This window comes from Globicephala melas, chromosome 15 (assembly GCF_963455315.2).
Source record: "Globicephala melas chromosome 15, mGloMel1.2, whole genome shotgun sequence".
Taxonomy (NCBI): domain Eukaryota; kingdom Metazoa; phylum Chordata; class Mammalia; order Artiodactyla; family Delphinidae; genus Globicephala; species Globicephala melas.
The window spans coordinates 17,451,131-17,472,460 of record NC_083328.1 but is presented as its reverse complement, the minus strand read 5'-3'; the positions used below and the strand labels follow the sequence as shown (position 1 = coordinate 17,472,460).

General features: G+C 52.7%; 1 protein-coding gene across 8 annotated transcripts in view; it reads left to right on the top strand.

Moving 5' to 3' along the window:
- The first annotated feature begins 350 nt into the window (after positions 1 to 350).
- Positions 351 to 21,330, top strand: part of IL4R (interleukin 4 receptor) — a 38,406-nt gene continuing 17,426 nt past the window's right edge. Inside the window, exons 1-5 of one of the 8 annotated variants that reach the window (XM_060285222.2) lie at positions 393 to 423; positions 1,337 to 1,441; positions 18,677 to 18,764; positions 19,164 to 19,338; positions 21,056 to 21,207. In XM_060285222.2, the coding sequence (XP_060141205.1) occupies positions 18,695 to 18,764; positions 19,164 to 19,338; positions 21,056 to 21,207 (397 nt within the window). In that variant the 5' untranslated portion in view covers positions 393 to 423; positions 1,337 to 1,441; positions 18,677 to 18,694. Of the gene's footprint in view, positions 424 to 1,336; positions 1,442 to 12,490; positions 12,890 to 18,673; positions 18,765 to 19,163; positions 19,339 to 21,055; positions 21,208 to 21,330 lie in introns of those variants that run through there. The other 7 variants (XM_060285224.2, XM_030871564.3, XM_030871561.3 and 4 more) reach the window with 7 other exon arrangements.

The window sequence follows — 21,330 nt, the reverse complement described above, 5'->3', positions numbered from 1 at the left end:
TGCCAAATCCGGAGGCTCCACCCGGAGCTGGGATTTTATTCTGAGAGCTAGGGGAAGCCCTGCGGAGTTCTCCCCGCTGGGGTGTGACCTCCAGTGGCCTTGGGGCCCGGGCGCTGGGATCGCCTCCGGGAGAGATCGGCAGCCCCTTGGACTGCGGGGACGGAGGGGACCGGGACAGGGACTCAGCTGTGACCGTCGGCGCCCCTGCCGGGAGGGCGACCCGAGGAGCGCGGGGTGAGCGGGGCGGTGAGGGGCGGCACAGGCCAATGGGCGGGGAGCGGGGCGGGGCGCAGGAAGCTGGGCGGGCTTGGCAGGCGGCCTAGGAAAGCCCCGCCCGACGCAGCCAAGGCCGGGACGGCCGCCCGGGGTGTCTCCCACTTCCCGCTCCGGCGCTGGAGCGGCGACTGGACTAGGAGCACACAGGTAGGACCCGGGGCCCGCGCACGGGTGGGAGGCTGGGGGATCGGCCCGGGCACGCGGCGGCGGTCCACAGAGCGCTGGGCCGCCGGCGGGACGCCAGGCGGCGGGGACCCCGGGATTTCCCGATCCCCAGTGGGGATTGCTCACCTGCCGGCTCCTCTTCGCGCGAGGGGCAGCGGAGCCTCCGTGCGTTCCGCGCAGCGCACCTGAAGCGGGGCTGGGGAGGTTAGGGCTGATGCTCAGACACCCGGACGCCCCAAACTCGCCCCGTCCCCGACACGTCAGAGGGGCGGCCCCTTGAAGGGGCTTGGGAACGTCGTGAGCGTGGGGGGAGGCAGGTCTTGGGCCACCAACCTCCCCCGTCTTCTCTGGGCAGTCACCCCCAACCCCGCGCACGGGAGGTCGGTGAGGATTTGGATAGAGGAATCTGGTGAAACAAGGCCCTTTCGACCTCTGCTGTCCTTATTTGAGTATTGGATGGGCCCAATAATAGCGATCATTTGCTGGGACTTACGTTGTACGGGCCTGCCCTGAGCACTGAAAGTATTCTGAGTTAAAGTTCAAAATAACCTTTCTGGTCGCTGCTTTGTGTTTATTGTGGCCATTTTGCAGATGAGAACTACTGAGGCACAGGCAGCTTACATGACTTGCCCAAGGTGATGCCCACAAAAAAAGTGCAGAGCAGGATTCCAACGCACTCATTCTGGCACCAGAGCCCACTGCCCTCCACATGTCAACATTTGTCAAACTACCCCATAAACAAATTCTCCAGGGGATTCGCTTAAGGTGCAGTTTCTCAGGCTCTTTTTGGTGAGATTCAGGTTCAGTAAACCCAGGAATCTAGATTCTTCTTCTCCTTCCTCTCCTTCTCCTCCTTCTTCTTCTCTTGAACAAAATCTATGTTTCTTATAATCAGGACAGTCTGGGGACCAGCAAACGGTGCCTGCTGCTGGGATCCACACATCACCCCCAGGCCAGCACTTACCCTGCTTGAATCCCAGGCTTTGCCCTCTGCGGCGAGGTAGGACCCCCGCCCCCCTGCAACTCCTCCCCTGTGGGCGGCCTTTTAGGATCACCAGGCATTTGCTGGGACAGCAGTGCCTTTATTAAAATCCTTAAGTCCAGTGGGAAAACTGAGGCTCAGGTTTACTTTTGTCCAGGTGTCCCCCACAGTCAGGGGTTTCCAGAGTCCTACAAAGGCCACTTGAACTCAGCTAGCCCCACCATGAGTACAGCTGAGGATGCTGAGGTATAGAAAGGGGGGTGACCTACCCCAGCCATTCATTCACTCATTAGCACTCACTGGGCTGTTCAGCGCACTGGTGTTTGCCCTCAAGGAGCTCCCTCTCGGGGGGCGGTTGGGGAGAGCTATGAGGAAGGGAGGAAGCGCAGGTAGGGGGTGATCAACCTTCATGGGTCAGTGGGGCGGACTTCATGGAGCAGGGACCTCTGAGCCAGCCCTGGGAGAGGAGGAGAGGAGCTTGGTAGGTGTAGAATGAGAGGGAACAGCATGCTGAACAGTGGGAACAGCATGGATAAAGGCTAGGAGGTCGTTCAGGGAGCGGGAGAAAAGCCAGTGCTGGATGGAAAGGTGGGGAGTGTTGTGAAAGGCCTTGAATGCCATGCGGAGGAGTGTAGGCCAGTGTATTTTACCTTTGCCTGAACCATAAGAATCACGATACAGATTCCTGGGCCCCACTGCGGACCTCTGGAGCTAAATCTAGAGGGAGGCTGGGGGAAGGCCGCAGGGAGGGAAAACCACTAACCAGTCACGCTGGTTACAATACACCCAGTTACCAGCAGGTCTGGGATGACCTGAGGTTTTCCAAATTCTGGACAGTGACTGAGTAACTGAGGTGTTTTGTACAGCAAAGCCCAGGGTTGCAGAAAGCCGAGGGAGGGGCAGGAATGCTGTCCCCGAAGGCATTCACAATTTCCTGCTGTTCAGATTCAGAAGAGGAGCTGAAATGCAGTATCAAGGAAATGAGAAGAGAGACCCTTTCCCGGACCCCCTTCTCTCTATCCCCCTACCCCCCATCCCTATCCCCCGGATGGAGGAGAGAGTTTGGGATCAAATGTCCACTGCCCTTGATGGCAGCTGGGAGTGGGGCAGGGACAGAGGCCCCCTGGGTGCTTCGTTTCCTCACATTTGTAAAATTCAGCTTCTGTGAGTGCTAATGACATCATGTTTTATAAGCTCCTTAGCACAGTTTCCAACACAACATATCCACAGTCAGTATCCATGTCTGTTGTTAGCTGTCAAGAAATATAGCTTGGAGGTTAAGAGCATGGACTCTGGGGCCAGATCACACAGGTTCAAATGCTGGCTTTGCCACTTCTCATGGAGCCAAGTTCTCAAGACTTCAGTTTCCCCATCTGTGAAATTATAGTGTCTACTTTATACCATTTGTAGTGATGATGAACTGAATTCATAAGTGCCAAGCATACAGAACAGCGCCCAGTGTGAAGCAAGCACTATATATTTGTTAAGTAAATAAATGCACCCCATTGGATGGCATTTAATCTGCCCATTTTGCAGGTGAGGAAACCAAGACTCAGAGATGTGTGCGGCGGCCTTGCCTAAGGTCGTACATCTAAGAGCACATCTAAGAGTGACAGATGGAGGGATTCAAACCTGCTTTCCTTCCCAACCTCTGTCCTTTCCCACTGTGCCACTTTGCTGGGGTGGCCGAGAGGGACATCTTTTGGAGCAATTCCTCAGGACCGTGGAGACATACCAGTCTTGTTTGACCAGATTTCCCTTGGCTCGGCTAGAAGAGAGGCCGACGCTTGCCTAGATGTTGTACGAATTTGCCCTTGCAAGAATGTGGATGGGAGAACCCCAGTGGAGGATGAGAGACCTAGAGAGACCAGGGGACCCTGCATCTGATGGGCCGTAACCCCTGTTGCTTTGCTTCCAGCCAAGTCATTCTGCTTCTCTGACCCTGAGGCAGAGAGAAGGCTTGAAGACAGGGGCCCCAGGTTCAAATGTCAGCTTGCTGTTCTTCCTATCTGTGGGATCTGGAGGAAGTTGCTTAACCTCTCTGAGCCTCAATTTGCTTGTCAGTAAAATGGGTGTTTGGAGGGGGAGGGGGCGGTATTCGTGAGATGATTTTTGGAGATACCTTGCCCACAGCCCCGTGATTGCTATTTCTCTCCCCGATCAGGACAGAGTCACTTCTTCACATCCAGCGCCTGGCTTCCTCATTCATTTCTTCTTCGGATATTTATTGGGTACTTGTGTGCCAGGCAAGGTGCCAGGTGCTACTGATAGAGCACTGGACAAAGTCCTTGCTCTCCTGGAGTTCGACTTCTAGTTCTGAAAACAGGCAGTACACAAACAAACATACACAGATCTATACTCCTTATCTAACATTGGAAATCCACAAGCTCTGAAAACCGGAAGCGTTCTCATCACTCAGGTGGAAGCAAGACCTGACATGAGCTAAATGCGAGGCTCTTTGGAGGCTTTATTTATTCCCCTTGGTGTGAAGACTCGTGTGTCTCGCTGCAGAGATGTTCATGTGACTGGTCACAGTGTGCTCCTCGGGCCCCATGGGGGGCAGGGGTAGTTTTGATGGGTGGTATTTTATACAAGATGACCTTTCTCTAATCTGAGTAATCCTGAATTCGGAAACACACCTGGCCCCCAGGATCTCACCCAGGATGACAGGCACCTACAGTATCGTGTCACATAGTGACAGTGCTTGGAAGCAGTGTGGGGGTGGAGGCGGGGGAGCCTCTCTGAGGAGGGACATTTAGAAGGACAAGGGGCAGAGACCCTGGAGGAGCGGGCCAGGTGGAGGGAACCAGAGAGGATGCTAGGAAAGGTCTCGTCCGCCCGACCGGCCACATTTCCGGGCCTGCTGCTTGCCCCCGCTCTGCGTGCACAGTTCTGTCTACATGCACACATCTTCGCCTTTCCAAGAAGTGGTGATGCCTCTGAGGTTTCGGGTTTGCCTCCGACTGACTCATTTTCATTCTTGGGGCCCCCTTGGGACTCCTCATCTTCTCGACGTCACTTAAGAAATCCAAGTCTTCACCAAAGCAGGCCTGGGAGCTGCGACTGTCTGGGGATGCTAACCGTCTGGGCTGGCATCTGAGTCCCCCCTCCCCCTCCCTCCAGAGAGAGAGGGAGGAGGGGGGTCCGGGTGAGGGGGAGAGAAGCTTGGCCCTCGAGGGTTTGGTGGGACGGCTTTTCTGAGAGGGAGGAGGTGTTCTAAGCAACAGGACTGTGAAGGGACTAACAGCCTCCGGCCTGCAGAGCCAGTTTGCGAAGCTGAAAGTGACAGGCGCGCACATGTCTTGAGCGCCAGCATGGGGGTTGCTGCTTATACTCAACTCAGCGAGCTTGCTGGGGCTGGGGACACAGCAGTGACTGATGCAGCAACAAGGGCCCTCATGGAGCTGACCATCTAGTGGTGGAGGTGACTTTTTTGTGTTTTTTTTTTGTGGTACGCGGGCCTCTCACTGTTGTGGCCTCTCCCGTTGCGGAGCACAGGCTCCGGACGCGCAGGCTCAGCGGCCATGGCTCTGCAGCATGTGGGATCTTCCCGGACCGGGGCACGAACCCGTGTCCCCTGTATCGGCAGGCGGACTCTCAACCACTGCGCCACCAGGGAAGCCCTGGAGGTGACTTTTGAGCTAAGACCTGACATAGACACGTGGATATCTGGGGAAAGAGTGATCCCAGCAGAAGGAACAGCAAGTGCAAAGGCCCTGAGGAAGCTGATGTGGTTGGCTGGAGTTGAAGCAAGTTGAAGAGGCCTGGGGAGAGAGGTCAGGCAGGCCAATAGCAGCCAGAGCCCTGCATTGTCTCACTCAACTTGTACAGTAACTCTACGAGGTGGGAACTGCTCACCTCCCATCGATCTGCCCAGCAGCCCTGTGCACGTGGTCAGGCCAGGACTGACGTCACAGGTGATCCAGTCATTGCCCAGATCATTTTACAGATTATTTTACCGATGAGCATCTTCCCAGCATGGCAGACACCCTAAAGCAGAGGGGGCGTGGTGGGGCTTAGGGTGGTGGAGGCAGGTAGATGCGTCGGTGCCTCCCCAGTTCCCTGGGGAGGAAACTGAGGCTCAGGGAAGAGACTTACTCGGTGATACAACTTGGAAGGAGCAGAATCTGGATTCAAATCCAGGGCTGGAAGCCTATGCACTTAACTACTATTCTGAGCCATCCAGCCCAAGGAGCAGAGTTTAAAAGAAGTAGGTTTCTAGGTTAGAAATAAGGGAGCACAGTCACCAAGAGCTGTTTTGGTGAACTGCGGAAGGCCTGAGGGTTTCCTGAAGCAGCCAAGAGAGTGTTTTGTCTTTTTAAGAGGAACTTCTCCAGAGAGGAGGGACGCCAGATCTCTGCCCTCCAAGCCCGCAGACCCTCAGCTTCCCAACAGTCTTGCTTATGGGGAGTAGACCTTCTAGAAACCAGATTCTACTGTTGGACAGCTCTAACTGGGAGAATATCTTTCCTGGGATTTAGCCAAATTAGCTTTCCAGGAACTTTTGCTTTCTGGCTTTGGTTCTACCCCTTGGAGTTAGTAAGCATCCTCTTCCATCCCAGCGCAGTGATTCTCTTATTCAGATGACACAGCCATAATTCATTCAGTCATTCTTCCTCTTCAGTCTGGCTTTGGGCATGATCTAATTGGTCAGAGTCCCACATAGAAACCATTGCCTCCCCCAAAGCCTGCCCAGTCAGAGAGGAGGGAGACTCTCACCTCCTTGGATCTGGAGTCCATACCTCTGTTGATACCACCTGCAATCATACTTTGTAGTGGCCACACCCCAGTTGGGGCTGCTATTGAACTTGTCAGCTAAACCCTCCAGTTCTCTCCTCTACACGAGCTGCTGTCAGTTAAGGTTTCTTCCATTCTGAGGTTCCTTGTTTGAGGCTAACAGTTGTTCTCAGTCTTTCTTGTTTTCTAGTAAGTCAACTGCAGGCTATAATTTTTTCTCTGAGTACTGCTATGGCTTCATTCCACAGGTCTCGTTACACAGTGTCATTCACTGCTAACTATTAGAGTTTATTATTTCCCTTTTGATTAAAAGTGTTATGTGCGTTATAATTTTTTTAAGGTAGATGGAATATTTTAAGTTATCTTTTGATTGTTGATTTCTGAATGTATTGCATAATGGTCAACATTTGTAGATTCTATGATATCAGTGATGGAGAATTTGTCGAGATCGTCTTTGTAGGATTTTCTGGTCCATTTTTTTTCTGTTTGTTCCTCTTGCATTTGAAAGGATGTGTGTTTTTGTTGGGTTAAAGTTCTAGAAATATATTTTGTTCACGCTTACTAATTATACCATTTATATTTTCTCTGTTTTTATGTAGTTTTCTCTACCTGATATATCTCCCACTATGATAGAGGATCTGTTCATTTTTCTCTGGCCTCCTCTCAGTTTTTTGCTTCGTTTTCGTAGGTATGTTGTTAGGTGCTTATAAACAAAATACAATACGAGTAGAAGAGGGCTCATGATTTTTATACCTTCTTGGTGAGCTGCTCCTTTTATCAGTATAAAACAGCTACCTTTCTTTTAATACTTTGATGCCTTAAATTCCATTTTATTCAGTATTAATATCGTATACCTGTTATCTTTATTTGCATTTTTCCTGACTAATTTTCCAATTCTTTATTTTCTTTTCTTCCCCTCTAACGTCGAAGGACTTTTCTTTGACCCCAATCTGGTAGCCGCATGAGTTTAAAAAAAAAACAAAAAAGAAACTTGCATTTTAGTCTCAGCTCTGCAACCCACTTGCTCAGTGATCTTGGGCAAGTCATTTTCCCTCTTTGGGCCTCAATTTCCTAAACCATAACATGGGGATATGACTCGCTTTGCCCCTCTCTAGGGTTTTTGTGAAAATAACAACACATAGTGAATATGAAAGGCATTGTAAACATCCCTGTACTCATACTAGTCGTTGGGTGTAAACACTGGCCGGCATTCTAGGCAGTGAGAATGGCATGTACAAAGGCCTGGAGGAAGGAACACATCCACAATGAGGCAGCCAGCGACTTCCGTTTCGCCATCATTGGTTGGCTGCCTCTGCGTTCGCGAGGAGACGTGCATGAGACACAGTCCCTGGCCTGGAGGACTTTCAGTCTGGAAATGGAGCAAAATGATGCGAACGGCTCACTCTTTATGAGCATGGAAATGATGTTTGGACAGAGGGACAGGCAGGGCTGGGAGGTGGGGGGAGGAAAGAGTAGCGTTTGCTCAGGAACATCCTGAGAGGGTGGCGTAGGAGGAGGGCACTGAGAGGCAGAGGAAACAGCCCAAGGGAAGTGGGGAGTCTGTGGCTCATATGGGGAGGGTGGGGCAGGGCTGGGGGGGTGTAAGGACTGCTCTTTGATCCCCTCGTCTGCACCCCCTGAGGAGGAAAGCAATGGGGCTTTTGCAAAATTTTGGAACTCCTCACTGACAAATGATACTGCTCGGCCACAGGAGGGCAGGCGGTGATGGCGTGCCTCCAGCCTTGCTCCCTCTCATCACCATAACACCGCATCCCACGGGGACAGAAGGAAGGAACGTTTGGGGGTGCCAGAGCTTAGGGAGCTTAGGGAAGGTGCGGGGGAGGGGTCTCACCTGTTGCTTCTTTCCTCTCATTGGGGGTCTTCTGGTGTCTCAGGACACCCACTCACCCAGGAGGACATTACCTGGTGGTTGTAAGCCACAGAGGGACCACAAATGTGGGGTGTGGTTTTTAAAAATTGAGCATTTAAAAACCAGGGTAATATACATACAAATCTGGGTTTCTAGCTTCTTGTGAAAAATCGAGCACCCTAGTGACCCCTAGGTCTTCATTTACATGGTGCAAAGCAGAGTGGCGGGTGCCTGTTAGGACTGGACCTGTGCTCGCCACCTGCCCCCTCTCTACTCACTGAGGTCATGCATCTGCATTCTCTTAGATATTTGGTTGACGTTGGGGGAGATGACCCTCCGTGGCCGTGAGAGGTGGCTGGGAGCTGGGAACCGCCCCCGGAGAGAGTGAGCGCCCCATTGCTGGAAGCAGGCAACTAGAGGGTTGATGGCCCCGTGGCAAAGGCCTAGGGGAACTTGAAGTGTTAGCTGACTTGGACTCTGGGGTCTTTGGGGATCCACCAGCTCTGAGAACTGGCTGTTCTGAGACCTTCGATGACAAAGCCCAGTAGCCTCGTGCACCCTCTGCTCTATTCCCTTCCCTCTCACCCATCGTATTTTTCTTTTTCTTTTTATTGCAATGTGCATGCAGACAAGTGCCCGGCTTCACAAAGTAAACACAAGCGTGTATAACCTGATCAGGAAACAAAGCATGACTCGCCCCCCAGAAGATTCTCTCCCGCCCCACCCTCCCCAGGACACTTTCCTGACCACTAACCCCAAGATTGGTTTGTGTCCTTTTGGACTTCATATAAATGGAATGAGTATCGCCCTTTCAAGCCCAGCTTCCTATACTCAGCTTGTACTCTGAGACCCTTCTGTGCTGTCATGGCAGCTGTCATGTACTCAGGGTCTGTACTTGGCGTTTGGAGACGAGCTTTTGCTGCCTGCTCCATCAGCACTGCCCTAAGCCTCTTCTACCCAGCTATGCCAGCCATGGTCTCTTTGCCTCCCCTCAACCGCCCCAGGAGGCAAGTGGTTCAGCTCTCATTTCACAGATAAGGAGACCGAGGCTCTGAGAGGACCACAGTGTGTCAAGGTCTCCCAGCCAGTCAGTGCAGAGTCCACGCACTTAGGCTCAGAGTTACGCTTCTGCATCTTAGATGCTCTGGGGTCCCTGCCCATGTGGGTGTCCCCACACATCTGTGTGTCCCTGACCGTGCCAAGAATGATAAAGTATGAGACGACAGAAAGAACTCGAGGGACAGCCCCATCCCAACCCCCGCCTGTCTGCAGACAGACCATGAACAGGGAGCTCTTATCTGTGCTGACTGCTTTGTGTTTGCCCAGGGACCAAAGTCCTGGTCCCTGTTGAGACATGCTCCCTGTGAGGACTGGGCAAACAGTGGTCGTGGTGGAGGCCAAGTTCTAGTTCATCACTTCCTGCCTCGTTACCTTGAGACTATTTCTGAATTCCCCTGAGCATCAATTTCCTCCTCTGTGCAGGTAATGTTTAACCACATCTTCCACACGGGGCTTGCTGGGAGGAGCAAACAGAGAGGTGTATAAAAGGAGTGAATTTACGGCTGCTTCCTCCATGCCAGGTGCTGTACTGTGACTCCAGAATCAAAAGATCTGGGTTCAATTCCCAGGCCCACCTCTTACTAGCTGTGCATCCTTAGGCAGGTTCCTGGACCTCTCTGGGCCTCAGTTTCCCCATGTCTACAAAGGAAATGATAATAATTGCACCTTCCATGTTCCTCAGTTGGGGAAGGGTGGAACCTATGGGCAGAAGGGCCCAGGGCATGGTCTCTAAAGACTCAAGGAATTGGGGGCAATCATGGTGACTTCTGGTGACCTCAGTAAGAAGGCGAACTGGGAGCCGTGACTGTCACTAAGACAGCCAAACTCTAATCAGCATCTTGGGGCCGGGACATCTTGTATCTGTGTATCAGGGCAATGAGCAGTAATCAGGGTAACGCCCCAATTACCAGCTCACTGGAGATCAGCTCCCCCCTCCCCTCTTGGGGTGGCCAAGATCGGTGTGGTGCCTGCCTTGGGCTCAGAGGAGACTCTGAGCCAGAATTGGTGAGTGTTTATCCAGCAGTAAGAGGCAGAAAATGCCAGCTCTGGGAGCTGTATCCCTGCCTCCAACAGGGATGGCTGGCCAGGCCGCACTGCACACAGCCAGGGGGAGTGTGTGCATTTATTCTTCCATTCAGCAAATATCTATGGACCCCCCACCCCGGCTACTGTGTGCCAGGCGCTGTGCTAGGCTGTAGGGCTATAGCAGTGAACAGGGTGGGCACAGCCTGTAGGAGCTGGTGTTCTCTGGGGGATTTGGACTGTGCACAGGACACATGCGTGTGTGATAGGCAGTGAGGAGTAAGTGCCAGGAAGAGAAATAAAGCAGAAGAAGGGCTTGCAGAGTGAGGGAGGCTGGCCGCTGGTCCTGAGCAGGTGACGTCTGCACTCAGGTCCTCAGGCGCAGCCTCCTCCCTGGGGGCACTGGTACCTTCTGAGGATGGGCGTGGCTTCCAGGATCCTAGATGGAGTCACCCGGCTGCCCCTCCCGTGGACATTTGGACTTAATGTGTCCGCAGCCAACGTGAGCGTCCACATTGCCATAAGGTGGCTGTTAGCACAGGATGCCAGCCTGTCCCGGAGATGGTGCACCACCTTGGGGCTCTGGCCCAGCCGAATCCCACGAAGGAGGTTCACGGTCTCCAGCCCCCTCCCTCCCCTCTCAGACAAGGCTGTGTCTCTCACTCTGCAAGCTCCCGCGGGCTTCAGCCACAGCTGATGACCTGCAAACCGGTCTCTAGCGTGAGCCTTCCTTCTGAGCTCCAGGCCGCTAGGACATACTGCCTCCTGGATGCCTCTTGGGGCCCGTCGCCTACTTGGACTCACCAGGTCCACAGTATGGTGAAGTGCATGGTCTTCCGCAGCAAGGCCATGCCTTTCCCGGCACCCGCCACTGTCCATCCGCCCGTGCTCCAGCCCAAGGCCACCTCCCTGCTCCCAGCTCCCAGCCACCAGTCATCACCAAGTTCTGCCACGTCTACCTCCCAAACAGAGCTAGAGCCTGGCTTCTCTTCTGCAGGTCGAGCGGCACCGCCTCTTCTGTCAGCTACTCCTGCACTCGTTCTCCACACGCAGGTCAGAGTGGGCTTTCTGGAAAGCAGCTCCTCTCCTGCCCAATAGCCTTCAGTGGCTCCCTACTGCCCTGAGGAAGGAGTCTGAATCGCTTACCACCCCTGGTAGACAGTGTTGTCTTCCGGCCCTTCTGACTGCACTGCTCTCATCCCCTATGACCCCTACCCCTCACTGCAGCCAAGGGCCTGTCTTGTAGGATGGGAGATGGGCCGCGTCCTCCCTATCTTAGGATCCTTCAGAATCTGTAAAATGGGTTTAATAATTGTACTCATCTCATACGGGGTCTTAAAGCATCCTAGAACAGTACCTGGCATGAAGGAAGCACTGTATAAGTGTAAAAGTCAGAATAAAGTAAAGTACATAAGCTCATTTATCGAGTACCTGCCCTGTGTGGGGCACTGGCTAGGCGTTCTGCTTCCAGAAGATGGAGCACGTCCCCTGCCCTCACGGAGCCCACCATGCCTTCTGGGGGACATTCTTCCTTCCTCTCCACATGCCGCCGTCCCTCCCCTGGAGGATTCTTGTTCATTTACCTGCCCCCTGGCCCCCCACCAACCCTGTAGGACCAGGTGGCCCTTCCTCACCCCTCCTCATGTCCTCAACAGCCTCTTGCGTATCTGATGATGCCTGACCTCACGCTGGTCCTTCCCACAGCCCACTCCATCTTGGTGGGTGGCACCCCCATCCTTTCAGTGGCTCCGGCCGAAAGCCTCAGAGTCATTCTTGACCCCTACTTGTCCCCTTTTCTCTGACGCAGCCCCCGAACTCCATTCTGTCAGCAAAGCCTGTTGACTCTACCTTCACAGCAGATCTAGAATTTAACCTCTTCTTACCTCTTCTTCCCTACAACCCTGGTGCACCTGGTACCTGGTGCCTGGGCTAGTCCAGTGGCCTCCTCATGGGTCCCTGCTTCTGCCCTTGACCCCAGAGGCCAGAGGGAGCCTTTGAAGTCTCACCTCTGTGCCCCAAATCCTCCAGTAGCTTCTCTCCTCGCTCAAATATTTGTTAAGGGAAAGAAGGAAAAAAGGCACGACTGAATAAATGAATGGCCTTTTCCACATCTGTAGTAGCTGGCACGCAGTAGGTGCTGAGAAAACACCTGCAGCAAGAATACATGGGGCCCCAGCGAGGGGGTGAGGACCCGAAACACACAGTAGGCGCGGGGGGAGCCTGGTGGGCTCTTTGGCCGAGGTGTCTGGTTCTTGCTGCTGCCGCCCCTCCCCTCCACTCTCTGGGCTGGGGGTGGGGCAGGCAGGCAGAGCCCAGGCCATTTTGGGGCCCTGGCCGGACTTCCTCACTATCCTGGGTGGGGCTGGTGATGTGGCTTTCGCTTCTGGGAACCCTAGCTGGACGGCAGTTCTGGGAAGGCTGCTGACCCGTGGAGAAGTGTATCCCTACCCCCCTTGCCAGACCAGCTCAGCAGACGCTTCAGGCCAGCGTAAGATTGTGGAGTTTCAGGGGTCAGCGGCTCCAGAGGGAGGTCACCCGCAGCGCCTGCTGTCCCGGGCTTCCTATCCACATGCCTCTTGTCAGAGGATCGGCTGCATCCTGTCTGCTGATCCAGCCTCCCACTCCCTCCACGTCGGTTTGCAGCCAAGAGAGGGGAGAGGACCCGGAGGCCTGCACACCCCACTGGCTTCAGGAAGAGCCCCGCTGGGTCACTTCTGTGCCGCTGCTGGCTTCTGACATTTCAAGACTCGCCACTCATCTCCCCGCAAATAAAAAGAGTGAGTTAAGTGTGTTTCCCGGTCAGCAGGAGTGTTTTCCCACTCTGTCTGCTTCTGCTCTTTTCTTGGTCAGGCTTTCACCCACTCTGCTCCTTCCTCACTCCATGAACTTGGCTTTGTCACTTGCCCTCTGTAGGCCTCAAGTTTCCTCTTTGGCCAATCGGACTAATAACACCACATGCCAGGGCTGCAGGGACGACATTCTGAGAGGCAGTGGTGCGTGGATTCTAGAGTGAGATTGCCTGGGTTCAAATCCTGGCTCTGTGACCACAAACGAGTGCTCTGGCCTCTCCGTGCCTTCATCTCCTCATCATTAAAATGAGGATTTTTTTTTTTTTTTTTTTTTTTTTGCGGTACGCGGGCCTCTCACTGTTGTGGCCTCTCCCGTTGCAGAGCACAGGCTCCGGACGCGCAGGCCCAGTGGCCATGGCTCACGGGCCCAGCCGCTCCGCGGCATGTGGGGTCTTCCCGGGCCGGGGCACAAACCCGTGTCCCCTGCACTGGCAGGCGGACTCTCAACCACTGCGCCACCAGGGGAGCCCGGATTTTTTTTTTTTTAATTATTTTTTTATTTTTGGCTGCGTTGGGTCTTCGTTGCTGCGCGCAGGCTTTCTCTAGTTGCGGTGAGTGGGGGCTACTCTTCGTTGCGGTGCGCGGCCTTACCGTTGCGGTGGCTTCTCTTGTTGTGGAGCACGGGCTCTAGAGCGCAGGCTCAGTAGTTGTGGCGCACGGGCCGAGTTGCTCCGCAGCATGTGTGATCTTCCCGGGCCAGGGGCTCGGAACCCGTGTCCCCTGCATTGGCAGGCGGATTCTTAACCACTGTGCCACCAGGCAAACCCTAAAATGGGGACTTTAATGGCATCTACTTCATAAAGTTGTGAGAACTAAATTGCTTAATATATTATAAGCACTTAGAACCACGCCTGGCACGTAATAAGTACTGTACATGAATGACAGTTATTAGGGGCAAAGGCTTGGTACGTACTCCATGTTTAAAAACAGATTATTGTATTCATTGTTGTTGAATTTTAACCAATCATTGATTTAATAGATGTTTCATGAGCACATACTGTGTACATGTCAGGCACTGTTTAGGCACAGGGGACAAAGCAATGACCATGGCTATTTCACTTAAAGGAATGTTTGTCATGCTGATTTGTAAGACCACTTTATATGTTAAGGCCCTTCACTTTCTGTAACGTAGATTGCCACTTTCTGCTAATCTTTTGCTTGCTTGCTTTTTTTCTTTACGGTGTGTTTTGATCTGGGGAAGTTCAAAACATTTCTGCAGTCAAATCTTTCTATCTTTGCCATCTACCTACTGAAATAAAATAAACATTCTCCTGTATAACCTCAGAGATATGATGAGAGATGGTGATAAGTGTATGACAGAAATAAACCGGGTGCCGTGATGAGAAGTAACAGAGGGTGCCCTCGCTGGACGGTGTTTCCGGGTGTAAAGGGTGCGAGGGAGGAAAGGGACAGGGGTGTGTCAGAAGGCCAGTGGGACAGAAGGCTCGTGGGGGAGGGAGCACGAGGGAGGGAATAGGAGGGGATGGTAGTGGGGTCTCCGGGGGCCAGATCATCAGAGGGGCTTGGGTGGTTTGGGTTGGTTTTTTTTTTTGCATTTTCTTAAACTTCTTATTTTATGGTAATTGTTGTAAGGATTAATCCACGCAGTTGTAAGAAATAATACAGAGAGATCCCCTCTACTCTGTTTCCCCCAAGGGTAACATCTTACAAAACTATAGTTCGGTATCACAGCCAAGGTATCGACATTGATAGAAACCACCGATCTTCCTCAGATTGCCTCCGTTTTACTGGTACTCGTTTGCGTGTGTGTTTGCGTGTTTGCACACGCACGCACATGTTATTTTTATTCGTTTTGTTAGCTTGCTTCTTATTAATTTAACTGTATCACGTGTACAGTTTTTGTCTCCACCACTGCAGTGAGATACAGAACAGTCCTATCATCGCAAGGATCCCTGTGTTGCCCTTTTATAGCCGTGCCTCCCTCCCACCCTGCTGCCCCCCCCCCGACCCGTGCGGGCAACCACGAATCTATTCACCACTTCCATAGTCTGATCATCTCAAGAATGTTACATAAAGGGAATCAAGCGGCATGTAGCCTTTTCGATTGGCTGCTTTCATTCCGGGGCTTGGATTTGATTCTGACCCAGAGATGCTGCTCTTGGATGGGCTGTGGACCCCTGGGGCTCTGTGCTCCCCCCCCCCACCCCGACCCCGGGGTGAAGACATCTTTCACCAGAGGCCAGAGGCCAGTGAAGTGAACAGACAGATCATGGCCTGGTTTCCAATTTGAAAATGACTCTGGTTTCATCATGGAGAAGAGACTCGCGTTTGTAGCAACTGCTAACTGCCCCCCACCCCGCCGGCTCCCCCTCGTTTCAGCGTTCTCCCCAGCCCCAGACTGGGTCTTGGAGAAACCTTGCCACGACCCTATTCAAAGACCCTCAAAAACTGCTTATTGCCTGGGGGGCGGGTGGGGCTTTGACCTGGAGTCCTTACTTGGGCTTCAGTAAGCTCAAGGAGCCGTTGTGTCTGAACCGCTAAGACGGAATGCAAAATTGAATGTGTGCACTTTTCTGGAAACAGAGCTTGGAGTTTGCATCCGAGGTTCAGATGGGCCAGGGACCTCCAAAACATAGAGAACTCTGGGGTCTAAACACAGATGCTGGTTAAGAGCCAAGGCTCTGGAGCCCGACTGCCCCCCAGGACTATCACCTCTCTGTAACCTCAGACAAGTCACTTAACTTTCCTGAGCCTTGATTTCCTCCTCTAAAAATGGGAAAAAATACTAGTACTTACTGAAGAGGGCTGTTTTAAATATTGAATTATTGTATGTAAAATGTTTAGAAAGAAACTTGGCATGTTTAAATATTTTGGTAAATATTGTATGCTAGAAGAGCTGGCTGGGGTTTTTTTTGTTTTTGAGGTACGTGGGCCTCTCACTGTTGTGGCCTCTCCCGTTGCGGAGCACAGGCTCCGGACGCGCAGGCTCAGCGGCCATGGCTCACGGGCCCAGCCGCTCCGCGGCATGTGGGATGTTCCCGGACCGGGGCACGAACCCGTATCCCCTACACTGGCAGGCGGACTCTCAACCACTGCGCCACCAGGGAAGCCCTAGAAGAGCTGTTTTGATTATTGAATTAATCGATGTAAAATGTTTAGAAGGAAGCAGGTTGACCAACTCTTCCTGGCCCATTTCATTCCATCTTGTTGGGTTCAGTCTGTGGTTCTAGGAGAAACTGGAGTTGGTATATTGAAAGGTACCTTGGTCTCAGAAGCCAGCAGACCTGGATTCTGACTCTGGCCCTGCCCTCTCGCCAGCTGTGGGACCCGATGGGCAAGTTATTTGATCTCTCTGGCCTCGGTTCCCTTAGGAAGAAAGTGGAAATAACAACCCATCTTGCAGGGTTCTTGGGCAGAGTCAATAAGGTAATAACTCTAGTGCACATGGCAAAAGGTCAAGCACATGTGAGTACTTAATAAGCAGGACTTTGTCTACACAAATGCTTGGTTCAGCATAAGGGAGCTGTTTCCAATAGTCAGGCTCTGCTCAAAAATGACCTAGGGGTGACCACCCCATCCATGGAAAGAGTACAAGCAGAAACTGGATGGCAACATGTCAGAGATGGGATCTCGGCAGGCACCCCTGTTCAGGTTGCCACTTGGGCTGGGCAGGTGACCCCAAGACCCCCGCCAACCCCTACATGTCAGGGTGTGGACTTGAAATTATTTCCTTTTGCCATGTGTCTTACACCCTGATCATTTGGTAATTATTCTTTTTAATTCCTTTGCTTCTCTGCACCTTCGTCCTTCGTTCCCTGTGACGTTCAGAGAGGCCTTGTCGCCACCACATCTGTGCCGCGGTTTCTCCTGAGATGCAGCACCTGCCATCCCTGTGAAACCAGTCAGTGTGCGTGTGTGGGTGTGTGTGTGCACATGCATACGTCTGGATGTGCCTTCCAAAACAGATCAAAGATAACACCCTGACCGCTGTAGATGTCATGATTTAATCTACCCTGGGGGGGTTGCTTCACTCCCCCACACCTTTTTAAAGCACTTTACCACGGTAGCCTTTCTGCTGTGTGACCTTGGACACGTGTCTTGACCTCTCTGTTTCTCTTTCTTCGAATTTGGGGCTAGAGTGACCCCTTTGACATCTCTGCCACAGGATGCTGTGGATGTCTGTGAACTCACAAGAAGGAAGGTTGCTGGGACTTGGCAGAGGAAACCAGCATCACTGTTTTCCAAACCCCACCCCCACCCCTCCTTCCTTGGTCTTCACTGTGGCTCTGCCAGGAAGGCCAGTTGAGACTTTGAGTGGATACCAAGTCTCCCCCTAGGGAGAGCTTTCCAGCCCCGTGCTGAGCCCATCAGCGGCCCCACATCATGTCCAAAGTGAATTTATTCGACAGACTTGCCTGAGCGCGTGCTGCGTGCCAGGCGTTGCCGTAGGTACTAGGAGACTGGCCGTGCACAAGACAAGCAAGGCTCTCGGGATGACAGACACACAGCTGAAAGGAGAACATCTCCCATTCTCCTTGCCTTTTGCCCCCAGGGCACTTTTGGAAGCGTCTAGGCCGCTTCCTGCATAGACTGCCCCTCAGTGTAGGCTTGTCTGATGTTTCCATGTGATTTGTACCCTGGGGGCAGGGACCCCAGGGAAGTGATACTGTGTTCTTCCAAGGGCATTGTTTTCAGAAAGCTCATGACCTTGGTTTGTCCCATTCCTGGCCATGTCGACACTGACCATTTGGTTAAGGTGGTATCTGCCAGGTTTCTGTATATAAGGTTCTATACAATTACATATATCAAGTATTGTATGTGAATTATGTAAAGTTAATTCATGTGAGTTTGTGGGGAGATACTTGGAGCCTGCTGTGGTGAAATAGAGCTGTCCCTTCCCCCCACTTACTCATCTTTATCGCCGTAGACTCCTGCACCCCTATTTTAACTCTAAGGGTTACGGCTGGTTACTATAATATTCATTGTGAGGTTCTAATTGTGCCCGTTTGGGCCAGTGGGCATCCATCCTAGCTGGCTCCTATGTCTTTTCAAGCGGTCCCCATCATTCGTGGAGTACTTCCTTACTTTCTGGCACAAGAAGAATTCCAGGCTTTTCTTGTACTTTCCCTGCTCCTGGAGTCAGCTGTTTCTCCGAGGAGCCCTGGTTCCTGTCAGTCGAGAATAGTATTTAGACGCCAAGACCTGGGCACTGGGATGGCATGATCATCAGATGCAATGCATGATTCTGGACCAGATCCTGGACTTATAAAGAGCATTGCTGTGGCAATTAGCAAAAGGGAAACAGGGTCTGTGCATTAGCTGGCAGTAATGCATCCGTGTTAATTTCCTGGTTTGGATGGTTGTGTTGTAGCTATGTCGGCGGCTGTCCTTGTTTTTCTTAATAAACACTGGAGTATTAAGGGGCCATTTATTCATTATGAATAGATGGATGAATAAGATGAACAAATGAGAGAGAAGACAGAGACAGAGACTGAGAGAGTATCAGTGAGGACAGGGAGAGGAGAGGCACGGGGGTGAGAGTGAATCCGTGGTATGTTTGAAGAGCAGCAGGAAGTAAAGGTGTGCAGAGGGGCAGGTGCAGGCCTGGCGGAGAGGGAGGCGGGGCCGGGTGGAGGGGGCATGCGGCATAGGGGGAGGGCTGTATCTGGAGGTGAGCTCTGAAAGCTGGGCTCGGCATGATGGGGGCCGTGGGAATCATGAATCAGCGCTAACGGGCTCACTTGCTCCCAGCAGGCGCTGTAGGATCTCCCAATGGGGTGGCTTCCCTCTGGGCTCACGTTTTCGGTGGGCTGTCTGATCCTGGTGTGGGCGGCAGGCTGTGGTAAGTCACCATCTCTCATTCATTCATTCCTTCCTTCATTCAGCAAACCTTTACAGTATTGATTGTTTATGCACCAGGCTCACGCCGTGGGATAGATGCCTGTGATGGTGAGATAGCTACCCGTAGACTGACATATTTTTCCTTTAATTCGGCCAAGGGCAGGTAGTTGCATTTGCATACTATAGAGGTGCACTTGGTCTGTCTCCGCTGATGGACCCTGTACCCAAGGGTATTTCTTCAGCTGCAGGCATCACCCCAGTGCCAGCTGGGAAGCTCACAGAGCCCCATTCCTGGCCCCTGCATTGTGAGGACCGTGCCTCGGACAGTGGTTTTGTTGTTTTGTGATGGGCCCCTTGGTCTCTTTGGGCTGGTTTCCAACCCATCCCTCTTGGTCGTCAGGCTCCAGCTGCTCAGAGGTCTCCTGTGTCTCCCCAGGGAGCGTGAGGGTCGTGCAGGGGCCCACCTGCTTCTCCGACTACATCAACATCTCCACCTGTGAGTGGGAGATGGCCCGGCCCACCAACTGCAAAGCTGAGCTCCGCCTCTTCTACCAGCTGAAATTCTTCTACTTCGAGTAAGCCTGGGCTGAAACCGGGAGTTGGGGAGGGTTTGCCTCGGAATTCGCCTGGCCCACCTGGTACCCCGGAGTGCGTGTGCTCAATGCGGTTCACGGGGGCTTACTGGGCATGGTAGAGGGGAGGTGCCCTGGGGTGCAGCGTGTGTAAGACACAGCGAGTGCGTCACGGTGCTCCAAGCTCAGTGTCACCAAGGCACGTGGCATGTGGATGTGGTGGAATCCTGGACTAGACCAGCAGTTCTCAAGCTTTTTCATCTCAGGACTCTCTTGTGTGCTTAAGGATTAAGGGACTTTCTAGGTGGTCCAGTGGCTAAGAGTCCATACTCCCAGTGCAGGGGGCCCAGGTTCTATCCCTGGTCAGGGAACCAGATCCCACATGCCGCAACTAAGAGTTCGCATGGTGCAACTAAAGATCCTGCATGCTGCAACTAAGACCCGGTGCAACCAAAGAAAGAAAGAGAGAAAGAAGAGAATTAGTGAGGACCCCCAAAGCTTTAGTCTGGGTAGCTCACATCTACCAATATTTCCCCTATTGGAAATTAAAACAGAAATTTTAAATCACAACAGCCCACAAGTTCACATTCAACAGGCTGTTGGAGCAACGGCATCATCACACATCGTGTACCCTCTGGAAAATCCACTGTACACTTGTGAGAGAAGGAGAGTGGAAATGGCAACTAATGTCAGAGTATTACTATGAAACCAGTTTGACCCAGTAGAATCCCAGACCACACTTTGAGAACCTCTGGGCTAGGCCATTGTTTGGGGGTACAGTGTTAGCGGTAGAGTTCACAGCCATGGTTGGTGGACCATGGAACTTGGGATATGTTTTTCCAGGTGGTTCACTGGGATAATCCATGGTACACAGGGGTGACCACTGGTATAGGTGGTGCTCCAGGACATGATCCAGTACACGAGGCACACAGTTATGGAGCACATTGGGATATGCAGCACACCTGATGTGGGCTACACTGACAGAGCTGTTATGCCACGATATACTAAGGTGGACCAGCTGTGCTTCTGTATGTGCTACATTGGCCTAGACCAGGGATCTGCAAACTATGGCCCATGGGCCACATCTGGCCTACCACCTGTTTCTGTAAATAAAGTTTTATTGACACACAGCCATGCCCATTTGTTTACGTATTGTCTATGACTGGGGCTTTTTTGTGCTGTATCAGCAGAGTTGTGTAGTTGGAACAGCAAGAGTATGGCCCTCAAAGCCCCAAATATTTACCATCTGGCCCATTACAGAAGACGTTTGCTGACCCCTGGCCTAGTCCATGAGACACGGGGTTGGCTGTTTTGGGTGACACATTAGGATTAGGCTGTGGGGCACAGGGTATGTGCCTGCCAAGCCACAGTCCGCTGTATTGGGCTAAACTGTGCTACCAGAGGGGTGCTGGAACAGACACATGTTGTTACAAATTCTTTCATGCTGTGGGTTCTTCCCTTTTGCTGGCTTTCAGGGTCCAAGGCTGGGGTCAGGGGCGGATAAGAGTCCATGGTGGGTGTGGTGAGGGGCTGTGGCCAGCAGGGAGGCGGTCCCAGGCCCCTGTCCCCATTGCATCCTGGCCACTCTGCTCCCAAGTTCCCAGATCTGGTCCTTGAGGCAGGGTGACCAGGAAGCTGGAAGGGCCTGTGGTTCCTTGAGGTGTATCCTGGGATGCCCGTGGGTCACATGACCAGCCTAATGCAACATCTGTGTCTGCAGAAACCACACGTGTGTCCCCGAGAACAGAGCTGGCGCGGTGTGCGTGTGCCATATGCATATGGATAACGTGGTCAGTGCGGACACCTACCAGCTGGACCTGTGGGCTGGGGAGCAGCTGCTGTGGAAGAGCGCCTTCAAGCCCAGTGAGCATGGTGAGCAGGGCGGGGCAGGGCGGGGCAGCATAGGGCGGGGCTGCAGTTGTTCCCACATCGCCAGGGCACGGAAGGCAGCCTCCATTTGGGGGAGGGGGCCATTCAAGCAGCCTCCAACCCCTG